Below are 14,692 nucleotides of genomic sequence, written 5' to 3'. Positions count from 1 at the left end.
CCGATACCATCCTGCACCAAACCCATGCAGGGCAGGATGGGAAGCATCCTGGCACCAAAGGAAAGCACTTTGGAGGGGAAGCTTCAGCTGCTCCACTGGCCAGCAGGTGCTGGGCCTGACCAAGGGGCTGCCCTACCTGCAGCACAGCCCTGGCCGTCTGTGCAGAGGGCTCACCGAACTGAGCTTCAATCTCCACAAATAGGGTACAAGGAAACCTTAAAAACCCTCAGATCGGCCTCGGATTGGGTTGTTCTGCTCAAGCAGCAGGGAGGTCCTGAGCACCCCATACCCAGCTCCTGCCCTGCTTTCTCTAAGCCCAGGGCCAAGCCATGGTGACCCTCTCTCCCTTCCCCCTCCACCTCTCCAAAGCACCACCTGTGCACTGGGGCAGTTGCCTTGACCCATGCAAACCACTCTGGAAAGTGCAGCCCTCCATCCGGAGCGTGGATTCTATCAGCGAACCCATGAATGTGAGAGCTCAAAAAGAGCAACAAGGGGGGAATAACAGCCATAAAAACCTGCCTGGGAAGTGCAATGCACCTGCACTGAGGGGAGCTCACCTCTGCACACTGAAGGTCATCTGCTTCATGCTGACCCAAGTCATTTTGCTCTCCTCAGCTCAGTTCCAGCCCTGGGAGCAAGCAGGCTCATCCCTGCTCCCTGAAAGAGGAGAGGGATAACATCTGCTAATTCTTTGGACACACAAAGGTTTTGTAATGCTTCCTGCATGTGTTTGCATAATTTGCTATAAAGCTTTGGAAAGAAAAGCCAAAAAAACCCATTCCAGATGCTTCCTTAATTCAGCCCGCTAGATAGATGCTTCAGAAACAGTTATTTGTAATAGGGCAAGCGTTTCAAGGGTCACCTCCTGGCTGGTAATCAACTCCTGCTCTGTTAGGAAGCAGCTTCTAGCTCCAGACTAGCAAAGAGGTTTGGTGTCTGCCCAACATATGCTGCAGGGCAGTGTTGGGCAGCTCCACTACTGATCCAGGAAAGAGCAAACACCTGAAACTCATTAGCTGTAATTGCTGCCATCCCTGGTAGGCGCTGACCCACAGCAGGAGATCTGGCACAATCAGGTTCTGCAGAAATACAACCAGAGTTATGCAGGACAGGAAAGCAAGGTGTTCCCTTGCATCCAAGTGCTCTCTGCACATGCTGTTCCCCTCCAGTTATTCTATCTCTGCAAGTTTTCCCAGTGGGTAACCACCACCCTCCCAAAGCCCAGGCCGTCCTGTTCACACTCCCCACTTGGATTTCTGCATCTCACAGCTGCTCAGAGACAGAAAAAAAATAATAAAGCTTCTGGACATGGTGAGCAGCAGAGGTAAACGAAGAGCAGACATCTGCAAAGGAAAAACACGCTGCAGCAGAGGAGAGTCAGCAAGTCCAAACACAGAACTTGGGCCTGGAGCACTCAGCTCTGTAGCTGCTGAGGAGAAAGCTGTTTGTAGCACCCAGCCCCACTGCTCAGCCCAGGCACCCTCACCTCACTGCCACCACATCATCGAGTGTGCATCAGGAAAGACACAATGCACACATCCACTGCCTCATTTCTAAGCACAAACCCTTCCCACAGCACCACGTTACCTAGCAGATAGGGCCAATGACAGCTTCCCTGTCCCTGAGAGCATCGTGTAACAGCACACAGCAAAACCACATACTGCCATATCACAGCACAGCAACGAGCAGGGCGAGAAACAATTCTGCTGTAAATTTAACAGCTACTGCAAACTGAGAATACTCAACAGCTCATCCTTAACCACAGCCCTGCTTGCCCAGTGCTCACAGGATGTTGGACAGCAGAATAGAAGTCACATCACACCTGGCACAGGGTGTCACCCCCAACCTTTGGTAAGGATGAAGAGCCAAAGGACCCCAAAGCCCAGCATGAAGCCAGTGGGAATTAACAGATGGCTGTTATGAGCACATAAGCATGGAAAACAAAAGCCCACCCGACTAAAAATGGGTTATTAAGTCTGACCTGACAGCGTGTGCTCCAGGTATCTCTGCAGGCGCAGCTCAGAACTTTTAAGGCTTATTTGGCTAATGATACTCAGCAAGATAGTCACAGTGGCTTTAAACACTTCTATGAGGCTACACTTCCCCCACTGCACTGCTAACACACGCAGATTTGTTTTCCTCTCTCTGAAGTAATCTGAACAAAGTCTCTTGGAAAGTGATCCAATGTCAGAATAAAAGTTGCACACATCATCAATTCAGAATACTGAATTTGCTGATGCTTTGCCAGAACCTCGTTCACACTCTCAGCCCCTTTAAAAGCATTTCAGGTGGGCGCACACAACTTATGGAGAGCAGCATTTCCAAGAGATGATGGTGAGCCCTGCGGTGGGGATGCAGTCACAGCTCGGTCAGCACAGATGGCCACACCATGAGGGGACACCAACGGAGCAGGGAACTGATTTGGCAGCACCAGATCTGTGGGATGAATCACTTCTGGTTGGACTGAACAGAAATGAAGCGTTACCCAGCAGCAGCAGCGATGATTTCTCCAATTACTTAAAAGCAAAGTACTGACAAACAGAACTGACTGAAGACCAAGGGATGGAGGAATACCAACCTTCCTCATGTTATCGTCTGACTGGTGGCAGATACACCCCTTTACATGACCATGGCTGCCTTATGCAGGAGCCCAAAGCACTTTTCTTCAACCTCAGCAAAACAAAACCCAAGGAAAGCAGTTTTTAAGACACGGCTGACATCAGGAGTCCCTGTCTGGGAACAGAGCTCAGCATGAGCACAGACTGCTTCAGCAGCCAAGGAAATGGGTAACATTTAACACCCCTGTCTGCATCCTTGATAAATACCAAGGAAATTCTTCTTGTGCTGCTTCTGCTGATGCATGGGCTGCAAGTGCTGCAGCACTTGCAGCCGAGTTTCTCCAAGATTTCGCCGTGCCCTTGCATTAACTAATGCATAATGCCAACATTACTTAATGACATTACCGATCCATTTATTTGACAAATTAAGTTCAAACTTTTTTTTTTTTTATTAAGCACATTCCACAGTACAAAGCTTTAGATCATGAACGATATCTGTACAATTTAACAGTTTCAATAAGCTGTTCATACACCAACTTTCCAAACAGGTAATTGGCAAACATAATTACAAGTTAGAATTAGACTATCCCAGTGCTTTGAAACATTAATATAGCAGTAATGTACAGTTGCTCAATTATGTTAGCAAATCAAAGTCCAGAGTGCAGCCAGGATCACTACCATGAATCCCAGGAGTCGAGTTCCTTGGGTGCCAATCACAGAAGTCCACTGCTATGTTACACAAAGCACAAAGAAGTTCGGACCGCATGTTCAAATACCATCATCTCCCCAGGAAAAAACAGGAATTTAAATCTTACACATGCATTTAAAAAAGGACTCCATTCTTCAGAAACAATTACGTTTGGTGTTTGGTTTTTTTTCAGCGCTGCAATAGATTTTTAAACCATATGATGTTAAAGCTATTAGATGAGAAGGGGAAGTAAGATACCTTCACACGGTACTGCCACGTCTCCCAACAAGGGATCTTATGGACAATCAGGAGCATGTTTTTCATCTTCTGTACTTCATCACTTCTGGTCACCTTGATGAAGTAAAGATGTCGCTGTAAGACGTGAATGGGAGTTTAACACTGATCCCAACACCTCTCTCAATGTGAAGAGGAGAAAACCTGAAGATGCACTGCTGGACCATCTCAGCAACGTCTCGACGCACGCCTTCTCTGAACTCGTTTGACACACAGTGACACCTCCCTGCACTCGGGATCAGCCCCTCAGCAACCTGACAGCCCTCAGCCTTCTTGATGATACAAAACTCCAACCCAACAAAGCGCTGCCAGGGGACACAAGCACACATCAATCCGTGGTGATCCATCTCTGTGCCAGCACGTATCTTCCCCGGGAAAACGGGCGCTTTCCACGCCGACTGAAGCACTGAAGAAAAGCCACCAGCAGGCACAGTCACACATGGCTAACGAAGGTACGATATTCAAGTTTGCATCTGTCCAGGCTTACTCCAACGGAAGAGAAATGCAGTAGCGATTGTGACCACATAAATTAGAGGGGAGACTATGACAACACAAAAAAAACCCTACTGAGATTCCAAATAAAAGCATGCTAACAAAGAGAAACCATGACCAGGACGCTGTGTTATGGTTACAGCTGAGAGCTACAGGTAGGGAAGCCTGCACGGTGATCAGAGCATCGACCTGAAGGGACCTCCACTCCACCATGAGGAAGGGTTACAAATCAAACATAAATAAATTTCACTTCGGCCCATGGCACTTCCTCCACTGAGCAGCCAAACTAATGCTAAAGGACGTCAGCAGGCGATTGTGACAACCTACTGGTGGTAAAAGAAAGACAACTGTAAATACTGCGGCACAAAATATAAGATACAGAACATAAATTAAACATTTTTTTTTAATTTTTAAAAAGTTTAGAAATTACATTTTAAAATATGTAGTTCCCATTAAAAAAATCCTAATGAATACTGAAAACCTCCTTTTGCAGAGAAAATTTCTAGATAATTCATATTATCCCCTACAGTGCCAGTAGTTAGAACATCCTGCTGCCAAGTGCTACCACAGCTTGCGTTAGTGTGTAGTGTCAGGAAATCCTGACTCCCAGCACCTGCAGGTTACACTGTTATGTACATCATATCTACATGCTTATACAGTATTTGAAATGAGGCAAGCACACACGGAAAGGTTTTACTATACCAAACATTAGGAAGCGCAGGACGGCTGTCGTACAGAGCACAGTTAAAAGGAAAAGACAGTGCTATACAACTAGTTTAGATAACCTAGCCTGAATTACAGGTAATCTTTAATTTAAAAGAAATTATTGGTGCAGAAACAAGTAAACTGTAATCCAAAAATATTACTGAGCAATTCAGAAATATTTCTAAGAGTCCAACGTACACTCCTATTAAACAAAACAGGCTCTGAATCTGTCATAAGAGCAAAGTCTAAAGGACAATGATGACTTTGAAAGCAAAGCTCTGTACATTCTGGGTATGTGTTTGGCACCCAAATTTCATTGGAGAATGTTTTTTCTTTGAAGTCAGACAAAAGTGCAAAGCAATATAAATTAGGCCAAGTCCTTTCTTGACGTCTGATTTATTTCTGAAAAAACAAGCCATCTGAGTTCAGGTTCTACGGACAATATACATGTGAAGCTTTGGATTTCTCACTGCAGGGGAGGGTAGGCTTCTGAAATTCATCTACTCGAAGTCAGTGAATTTGTAGTAAATTCAAAGACGACCACTGAGAGCAGGAAAGATTAAGAAATTTAGATATAGCATTGTGCTGCTTTGCATCTACACAGCATCTAGAACCAATTCTGACTTTAGCTGTCGATCAACATCTTCAGGCATGTAGGAGCCAAAATCCAGTAGTTCAAGACTGTGAAACCCTGAAAGAGACAAAAGACAAACTGAACTCACAGAACACTCAAGTCAAAAAGCACCTTTTGGAGACACAGGAGAAGGTTAAGCACAGGCTGAAACTACAAGAGCAAAACAGCTGTGAGGAGTACAGTGCTTCCCGTGTTAAGGAGGTACTCAGCTTTAAATAATTCTGTGTTAGAAGTCCTTCCTCCAAGGATGGATGCTTGGGACACTGCCTTTTTATCCATGGGACACTGCCTTTGTTGCACAATATGCTCTGAACATACGAGCGTTTTTCTTACATACCTTCAGGGGAACTAAAAGGTGAACCATCTGTTCATCTTGCTAAATGCTGAGCACTTTATGAAAGAGTGACAAATGAACTTTCCTCTCCACCAATGCTGCAGAGGAGCAAGCTTTGCTCAAAATACAAACTTGGCTTCTAATACATAGGATTTTAAGAAAACAGACAAGACACCAAAATTAGTTTTAGACTTTGTTTCCCCCATCCGGTTACGTGACTGTGTAAATACTTGGCATAATTAAATCCAAATTTCAGTTTTACTCACCACTTTCCAAAATCACTTTTGTGGACTACGGTGAACTACCCTGTCCTGATATGAAATTCCCATGTTAAAACATCTTTAGACATTAACCAATGGCTTCCCTTCCCCCTAGCACAAGACCTAGTGCTCAATATAAGAATATCAGAGTATCATATGGTAACAATTTTTATCATGTTACAATAAACAACAGGAGTTCAACAGAAAGCAATAAAACTCTCACAGCCAACTGCCAGGACTGTCAAAAATGATCCACTTTGAAGAGGCCTAACATTGCAAGCCTTGTAAAAAACCAAGGGCGTGGGGCTGTTTCAAAATACAGAAAACTATAATGTTTGAAAGCATATAAAACTGTTTCATTAAATGTCATAATGAAATATTAGCTGTTTGACCATAATTGTATGTAGATTTATGTCTTGTGAATTCTGATTTCAGAAAAACCCTTCAGAAAATGACATCACAGCATCTCCCCTGTATAGGAAACATCATTAAGGGACAGCCATTTATCAACACTAGCAATTCCTGGGATCGTATCCCTGCATGTTTTCAGTTCTGCATCGTGAGACAAGTCAGACATAAGCTGCTCAAAATTGTCAAGTGTGCAGAATTTCAAAGGAAGAACACAGTGCCAAAGGCTCTTCATATTTCATCAACAAATCTCCATGACAGTGGATCTTGTGGGTCACATGTGGCAGGAAAGAAAAGAAGACACCAACACATTCCTCTTGTGCTTAAGACGAACTACGCATAGCTTTTCCATGAATCAAAACTAGAAACCACTCAACTTCAACAAGCCTCGGAGTCTCCACAGCAAAAGCTCACCTAGGTATTGCCCCATGTGGCACAGCAGCCAACAGGAGCATCTCTGCCTACACAGTAAGACAGAGTCCCTGGGGACAAACCATCAGTGCTGGCACCAAGCTTGCCACAACAAGAACACAACCATGCACCAAGTTTTGAAGTGCAAGTGATAGGGAAGCAGTGTGAAAGGACCTCGCTGTTCTGAACAGCTTCATGATCTACCTCCCAGGAAAATGTCATATTTAACTACTTCTCCATCTAACAGAAATGTTACATTATCACACTTGCTTTCAAATTTCTGTTGGCCTTCCACTGCACAAAGAATAAAGAAGCCAGTGAGTTTCACTAAGTTACCCTTGCAGCAACGTTCTTAACCCCACAATTTCTTAAATGAGCTGCTCAATGTTTATTCAATACTGCAATATCTCTTTTGACACTAAGAAATATGGTCAGATTTTAGGTTTCAATTTAGAAAGGGAGGATAAGGACACACACATGAAATACTGCAGGGAATACTAGTGATTCCCTATCATACTAGCAGGGCAGAACCGAAGTTCATATAAGCACTGAGTTGATTTAAATGTACCTTACACCCAGGTTCTAGTGGAGCTGGATGTAAATATATTTCCTTTGATTTTGAAGAAAATAAGCAAGCTCCATTCATTGCTGATTCTGTGTGCTAACACTGCATCATAGTATGAGGCTTCTTGCTCAGTCATGGGCCTAATTATATTAAATAATTACCGGTTCTGAAACTCAGTCTAGCAATGCCCAGCTTTTGGCCTTGATTCTCTGTTGAATCTAACAAGGCACTGGACCTGATGTCTACCCAGACATCATCATGGCCTTCCTCAAAATAAGTAGGAATTCACTCAGCAGGAACAGTAGCCAACACTTTCCTGAGGGATGAGTACAGGTCAGAGGAAAGTGACTTTTAAGAAACTGTATCTCAAAGAAGCCAACTGTTTCTTCACATGGAAAGATGTTTCCTAGCCAGAAAGAGAGATCCTACAGAAGGAATGGAAAAAAGTCAGAGGAGATCATTACTATAGCAGGAATAAACACATACAGATAGACAATGGAAATCCAGGCTTACATAAAGAGCCACAGTGTTAAGCCAACTACTAATTATCTACTTTACATAAATCCTTCCAGCTGAGGCAGTAGTACTCCTAATTCCTTTTGTTGTGGTGCTCCCACTTCCTTGAAAGCACCCGCTATCAGCATGGGCAAACACGGGGCACTGGAGAAAGGGGCCTCTGCACTTTGCTAAGGCAACTTCTACATTGCCAAGCCCCAGCACTCACAGCTATTTATAGTGTGAAGTGCAATTGTTGGCAGCAACGTAGATGACATAAGAAAAAAGAAACCACTGTTCTAACAAACAGATCTACAGCAGAGCTTTTACCCACTGTGCTTGAAGAACGAAAGGAAGCTGACTTGCAGAAAAACTGAAACAAAATAGGCTAAGTCCACGTGCTCTGTCTTTGACAGCTTTGTCACACTGCCTAACACAACATTATTTTTAGTTCTGAAAGTCCTCCAAGATACTTATGGTCATCACAGAATTGCTCATTTGTGATGAGCATTTGTCCAAAGATCATATGCATTTTCAGTTTACTAGGAGCACATTAAGATGCTTGTTACAAAGATTTCATCCTGAGATGCCTCAAAAGCTCCAAAAGATTCTGATTTCACACGACATCTGCAATACCTGTACCAATGCACCAAAATCTCCAAGAACATTGCAAATACCCAATAACTTTCCATACTATACCTTAAGTATCCAATTACAGGAGTTTACAGGGGACATGAGGATGAGATATTACGAAGTGGCAAGTTTTGAAAGCTGAAGCATGACCATGCAGTCTAAGTAATGCAAGAAGTGGCATAAGAAATTTCTATTTTCTTAAGGAAAACAACAGTTTATTGTTTGGAGTAATACAACCTGCAGGCGAAGTGATAAATTTATAAACACGTTCTGTGTGAAGAGACAAAGACTTACCTTCTGAGGGTAGTAAAGTGCAGACTGTTATCTGGAGATGTAAGTGTATGTTCTAGATGGAGAGCGAGTCTCATTCGGGGCACTGGGTGGCACATTTAAGAAATCCCAAATCAGAATTGTATCGTCATGGGAACTACTAATGATCTGAAATTCATCAAACTGGAGCCTAAAAACACGTCCTGAATGTTCCTGTGAGTAATGAACAATAGTTAGCAGGCCAAGAAGAGGATAACACTTCATTACATTTGTGCTCACACAGATCTGGATGCAGAGTGGTGCATTAAAATTCTGGTGCACTAAGAAGCCCTTTAGTTATAATTACACTTGAGTTTAAAGAAAAGCAGTTTTCATACATAAACTTTGTCCAGCCTAACACATAGCTTTCAAATAAAGTACTTGTAACTTCTGACTCTCCCCTGCAGGGGCCCACTGCACATATTGAGGCTGACATTATTAAAGACTAAGGCAGTCTATCAATTAAGAAGCACTGATCTAGAAGACTGGCTGGCACTAACAGTCTACACCAGGAGTTCCTTTTCTTACATAAGATTTGCATTCAACACTGCTGCTAACCCAGTTTTTCATAGCACTAACACACCACATCATGGCTTCATCTAGGACACACTGCTGCAAGAATCAGTACGGCTCGCTCGTGGAGCGTGTCCAAATGCTGCCAGTAAGGAACAGAGGTGTAGGAGCTCCATCAGCTCTTTGAAGAAACCTCAGAATGGATGTCCAGAAATTTTCCTCTTTCTTCTGCTTACCCATTTGTTAATAAATTTAAGAGGAGTATGAGAGCTTTTTACTAGAGAACTAACTAAAGCTTCCAGACTGACCTCCAAACTATAAGCTGAGCTACAGCATACCCACAGAAGGGAAAGAAGCAACTTTTTCCAGTAAAACTAAATGCACACAGATCAAAAGAATAGTTAAATCTCATCTTCAGACAAAGATATTTTTTTCTTCTTTTGAATAATAACTGCTTTTAGGAACATAAGGACTTCTATAGCATTGGAAAGGCCAAGCACAGGCTGAATAAGCCAGTTACCATCATATGCAGACAGTAACTTTGGGTTGTTACTAGACTGGAGAAATGTCTGGCTGATTCCTGAAGTAAATTTAAAAAAAGAAGTGCATGAAATTTCAGTTTACTGTCAGAAACCAAAACCCTCAATACAAGATAAAACATAGCTTAACCAACAGCCTCAGCTCTGATAGTCCTCTGGGGCAACGAGAGTTCCTCTGGTAATTCTTTCCACTTATCCTCCCTTCTCTTTGCATACCTCTTCCTTTCAAACTGAAAGGGTAGGAGAAAGGTTGAGGAAAGACTCTCTCTGGGAACGTCTCAATTTTTCATTTAAATTTAAGTTCAAATCATTGATGATATGCACATTTTACTTCATTTTTAGCATAAGAAATAGCCTAGGCTTTACAGAGAACCCCCGGAATTTCTCAGCTCTCCAAAGGTAAGGGAATAAAATGCTTTGTGCTTTCAAATGGAAAGTTTGAAACCTCAAATTAATAAATTAATTATACATACCACTAACGTACGCAAGCATAATGTACTTGCTGGGGCACGAGGGTCAAGAGCAGCTTGCAAGTCCCAAACTTTAATTTTGCTATAAAGTAAGATAAGAAGGTTATAAGCATTGTTTCAAGTGTAAGCACAGAAACATCTAAAAGCAACAGACAGAATTCCAGATCTTTCCTCCAGCTGATTTATGAGAATCAAGCAAAACGTTATAATTTATCTTCACTAAACTACTAAAGCTGAATCTCATAAAACAGAGAGTTTTGTATTTCTTTTTAGAAGCAAAGACAGCGATGTCTTTGTGATGGCCCAAGTGGGTTGTTTATACTCAAGACAAACTAACTGCATTTGTATACACAAGCCAGTTTGGAACTGCAGAGGAACTCAAAAGCCCACAACACTACTGATGAAGTGCGAAGATCCAACAGGAATTGAGCAGGGACTGCCAACCCCAGAGAGACGATAAGCCCAAATAAAAGGCTGGAGACTAACACAGTTCAAGAATTGTTTTCAATAGCTCTACTGTTCACTAGAAGTACAGTTCATACAGAAAAAGAACTGGAGAATTTGGACGTGGATGTACATTGTCCTGAATTTACTGCACAGCAAAAATACCACTTGCAAGGCAGAGCAAATCAGAAGTGCTCATTTTGGGGCTCCTGCCTTTTACCTAAGAGAAATAGCCACTGAACAGTTCTGAGGGCTCTACATGATATATCTGCCCTCACAATAAATGTCTTCAGCGTTGTTGTGTTGAAACAAACAAAAATTGAAAAGAAAGCATCGACTACTCTGAGTACTTGGACCTGGAAAGGAGCAATTTCTAAGGGAACAAACAAAAGAATGCACTTTTTTAGACAGATTGTCACTTCAACCAAACAAAAGTTTATTTTCTGTAAGAAGTCAAGCACGAGTGCCAAATAAATTCAGCGTGCACTAGAATGCACCAAAAAAGCAGTTTTAAGTAGATAAGAAACCGCAGCCTGTTATGCTGAAATGCTGAAGCAGAAGCCACTTCAATAATCATCCATCCGTCATATCAGACGAGATCCTTTATACCACAAACAAGGCCCAAAGGCTTTCAGAATGCTTTGTTAAGGAAGGCAGAATGTTTAGAAATTGCTCTCAGAAACATACCCATCATAGGCTCCACTAACAATCCTCTTGTTGTCGAACCTGATGCATCGCACCAGTTCTTCGTGGCCTTCTAATACTCTTAAACAGGCACCACATTCAATGTCCCATAGCCTTAAAAGAAAATAAGAAAGTCTGAGCACTTCAGGTTCAGTGCTATCCCTTCACCTTCACACAGTGATTTAAGCATGCTACTGAAGAGGTTTCTGCAGAAAACACCACAATTTGCTAAAAAGAACAGCTGGTAGAACTAGGAGATGTTTCCTGTATGCAATTCAGATAAAACTGTGTTGCAGCTGCAGTACATAAAAACTAATCTAGACATTCAAAATTACATGTAAGTAAAGGTTGTATACTGCCTAGGTTATTTTAAGAAACCTCAACATACTTGTCCATTCTGCATAAATCAGTGATTACTATAGGCTCAGAAAGCATGAAAACCAGTGACCAATGTCACCACCTCTCAAGTAGAAAACAATTTACTAGGTCATAAACTACAAGGACAGTTTTGTTTCAGCATCTGCTTCAATGGCAAGACATACTGAAGATGGTTTGCAGCAAAGGTCAGGGGAAATCCTGTTACCACATGTAAAAGCACACAGGTACATACTGACAGCCTGCTGGCACCCACCTAATGGTGTTGTCAGAAGATCCACTGACAACTAGTCGATCCCTGTACTGCAGGCATGCAATGCCACGCTTGTGCCCATTGAGAGTACGAACAAACTCGCACGTACTTGTACTCCAGACCTACGAAACATGAGAAGAATGTTTCTCTGAGAATTATCCTCCATGAAGGCTTCTGACTTCCAACAGAAGCTGTTACAAACTCATAAGCAGAAGTCTGAGGCTGACTTTTGCTGGACAGCAGAATGAAAACTTCCATAGTATTTTTACAAGCAAAGAGGAGGCATGTGGTGTTAGTGGAAGATGGCATTACAGATCCTAGCAATGACAAGAGCCATTGGCTCTGCTATTGTGCATCATGTCAGTGAGAAAGACTGTATTTTCAAGTAGTAGATACTGGTCAAAACAACCTTGAAGGGCTGATGGCACTTGAATCTCGGTAAGTAAGTAATGCTTTAAAAAAGAGGATGTTACCTCATATACAAAAATAAGCTGTATTTTTTACCAAATAAATTGCTAGCAATCTGCTTCTAAGAGAAGACCAGAGCCACAGCCTATTAAGGCTTGGTGGCTGTTTCTTCTTCAACATTAAAGTATTATGATCAAATTTGTCCATTTTTAATGAACTGCTATTGAAGTTGTAACGTAAAGGATTCATGTAAAGTAGCTCATTTCCAAAACAGTGCAGCGGGTTTCTTGGCAGATATTGGGACATGGAACTTCCAAGTGCTTTTTGGCACAGTCTAGAGTAGCTCTGGTTCTAGAGAAGGAAGGGTGGAAACACATTTAGTTATATTAATACACTCCGGGTAAGTCAAATTTTCTGGTATGTAGTAGTTTTCAAATACAGCATTTTAATTCTTTAAACACAGCAAAGTCTGGTTTAAACTGGGAAGGTGTGGTATGGAAAAGCAACTGCTGATAAATTTCATGTCTGGAACAGGACTGCCAATTGAAATAAAAAAATAGGAAAAAGGCACAAGATGTGCCACATTTAACAAACAAACCCATCTTGAGATTAGAGTTCAAATGATGAGTAGGCTTTACTTTTTTGGAGCTGCACAACAGTAACCACAAAAATGTTACAAGACTCATTATAGCATGAAGACATTAACAACTGTAGGAGGAAGCAGCTAGCTGAATGGTAAGGAGAAAGGCATAGAACTGTTTACAAAAACTTTGGCTACTTGGATTTGAATTGTAACTTCCAGAAGCTTTTCTGGCTTGGTAGGCATTCAGACCCAACAGGAAAGTTCTGCCAACTTACTTTAATGGTCCTGTCACCTGATGCTGACACAATATACTTGTCATCAAAGTCTACCACATTAACAGCAGCACGATGGCCAACCAAGACACGGCGCAGGGTGATGTCAGTAGGTGATGCCATATCCCAGACAGCAATAGATCTGTCTTTTGAGCATGTCACCATTAAGCCGTTACTGAACCTCAAATGAAGCACTGCTTCGTTGTGATGAATCAACGTGTTCAGAACTTCACCTGTATTTACATCCCAAACTCTGCAAAAGAAAAGAATTTTATCCCAAATGAAGGAACCATGTACATTATACAGTGCAAACACATACAGCTTTGCTACCATCTTCAAGAGAGCTCTCTGGTTTGGTTTGCCAACACCTCTTTAGAGGCTAAGGAAGGGCAGAGAGCAACTGGGGAAGTATCTTGATTCACTTCTCAGTCACAAGCAATAATTAGCAGCAGTGTGCAATTAGACCAGAAAAAGCCTAAACTGGGACCACTGCTAAAAGAAAGGGTTGCACAGTAATGAAGCATGACTCTAGAACTCTTCTTTCTAGGTGGATTAGGAGCTGTGTAATGTACCAATTGATGAAGCAAACCAAAAATAAAGACCATATACTTTTATTTTTTAAGAGTTCTGCATCACTGAGATAGCGATCACAAGTAGCACAAATTGTACCAGTTGGAAAGAAGTAGCCTTGTGGACTTGCATCAAGTGGATAGCACTACTGATTTTATAGTAACTGACAGTAACTGCTATGATCAGTTCTTAATTTCAATAGATCAATATTGATATAGCAATGCAAGCCACCAGGAGACAAGGCTCCTCCACTCAACATGTGCATACTTGAAGTCTTGTGTTCATTGTCAAGTGCTCCACATATAGTCTTCTTTCATTGCAGGTCATAACTAAAGTATGTCAGAAGGTGACATAAGAAACCTAAATGAGGTAATCACCATGTAACCAGTGCATCAGCCATTCTATTTCATGTTGTGCTTTGAATGATACAGGTCACACCTCTTCACAATGCTTAACACTACAAAGCATGAGACAGTCTTAGGGGAAAAAAAAAAAAAAATGATGCTTCACCAAGTGCAAATACCTTATTTTGGGAGTGATGGTATACACTCACATGAGGGATGTTTTCTGACATTTGGAGATTATTACAAATATTCCCAACCCTGATATTCACTTTTTTTTTTTTTTTTAACTTTTTTTCCCCAAAAACTTAACACTCACCTCACTGTAGAATCTGAAGATCCAGTTACAATAACCCTTTCATCATACTGCAGACAAAGAACTGAGCCAGTATGTCCTGTTAATACTTTCAAACATTCCAAGCTTGTTTTGTCCCAAATCTGTCAAAAAAAA

The 14,692-nt window shown here is 41.9% G+C and overlaps 1 protein-coding gene across 3 annotated transcripts in view; it reads right to left on the bottom strand.

Moving 5' to 3' along the window:
• Window positions 1–2,998: 2,998 nt before the first annotated feature.
• Window positions 2,999–14,692, bottom strand: part of FBXW11 (F-box and WD repeat domain containing 11) — a 59,499-nt gene continuing 47,805 nt past the window's right edge. For all 3 annotated transcript variants that reach the window (XM_010718870.3, XM_010718868.3, XM_010718871.3), the window contains 7 exons: window positions 14,561–14,679; window positions 13,334–13,583; window positions 12,071–12,189; window positions 11,443–11,553; window positions 10,315–10,393; window positions 8,775–8,963; window positions 2,999–5,431 (listed from right to left, as the gene is read on the bottom strand). In XM_010718870.3, coding sequence (XP_010717172.1) covers window positions 8,802–8,963; window positions 10,315–10,393; window positions 11,443–11,553; window positions 12,071–12,189; window positions 13,334–13,583; window positions 14,561–14,679 — 840 coding nt within the window. In that variant the 3' untranslated portion in view covers window positions 2,999–5,431; window positions 8,775–8,801. The remainder of the gene's footprint in view (window positions 5,432–8,774; window positions 8,964–10,314; window positions 10,394–11,442; window positions 11,554–12,070; window positions 12,190–13,333; window positions 13,584–14,560; window positions 14,680–14,692) is intronic.

The sequence above is a fragment of the Meleagris gallopavo genome, chromosome 15 (genome assembly GCF_000146605.3).
Source record: "Meleagris gallopavo isolate NT-WF06-2002-E0010 breed Aviagen turkey brand Nicholas breeding stock chromosome 15, Turkey_5.1, whole genome shotgun sequence".
NCBI classification, from domain to species: Eukaryota; Metazoa; Chordata; class Aves; order Galliformes; family Phasianidae; genus Meleagris; species Meleagris gallopavo.
The sequence above is the reverse complement of the archived record's forward strand: the minus strand, read 5'-3'. Positions and strand labels throughout refer to the sequence as shown.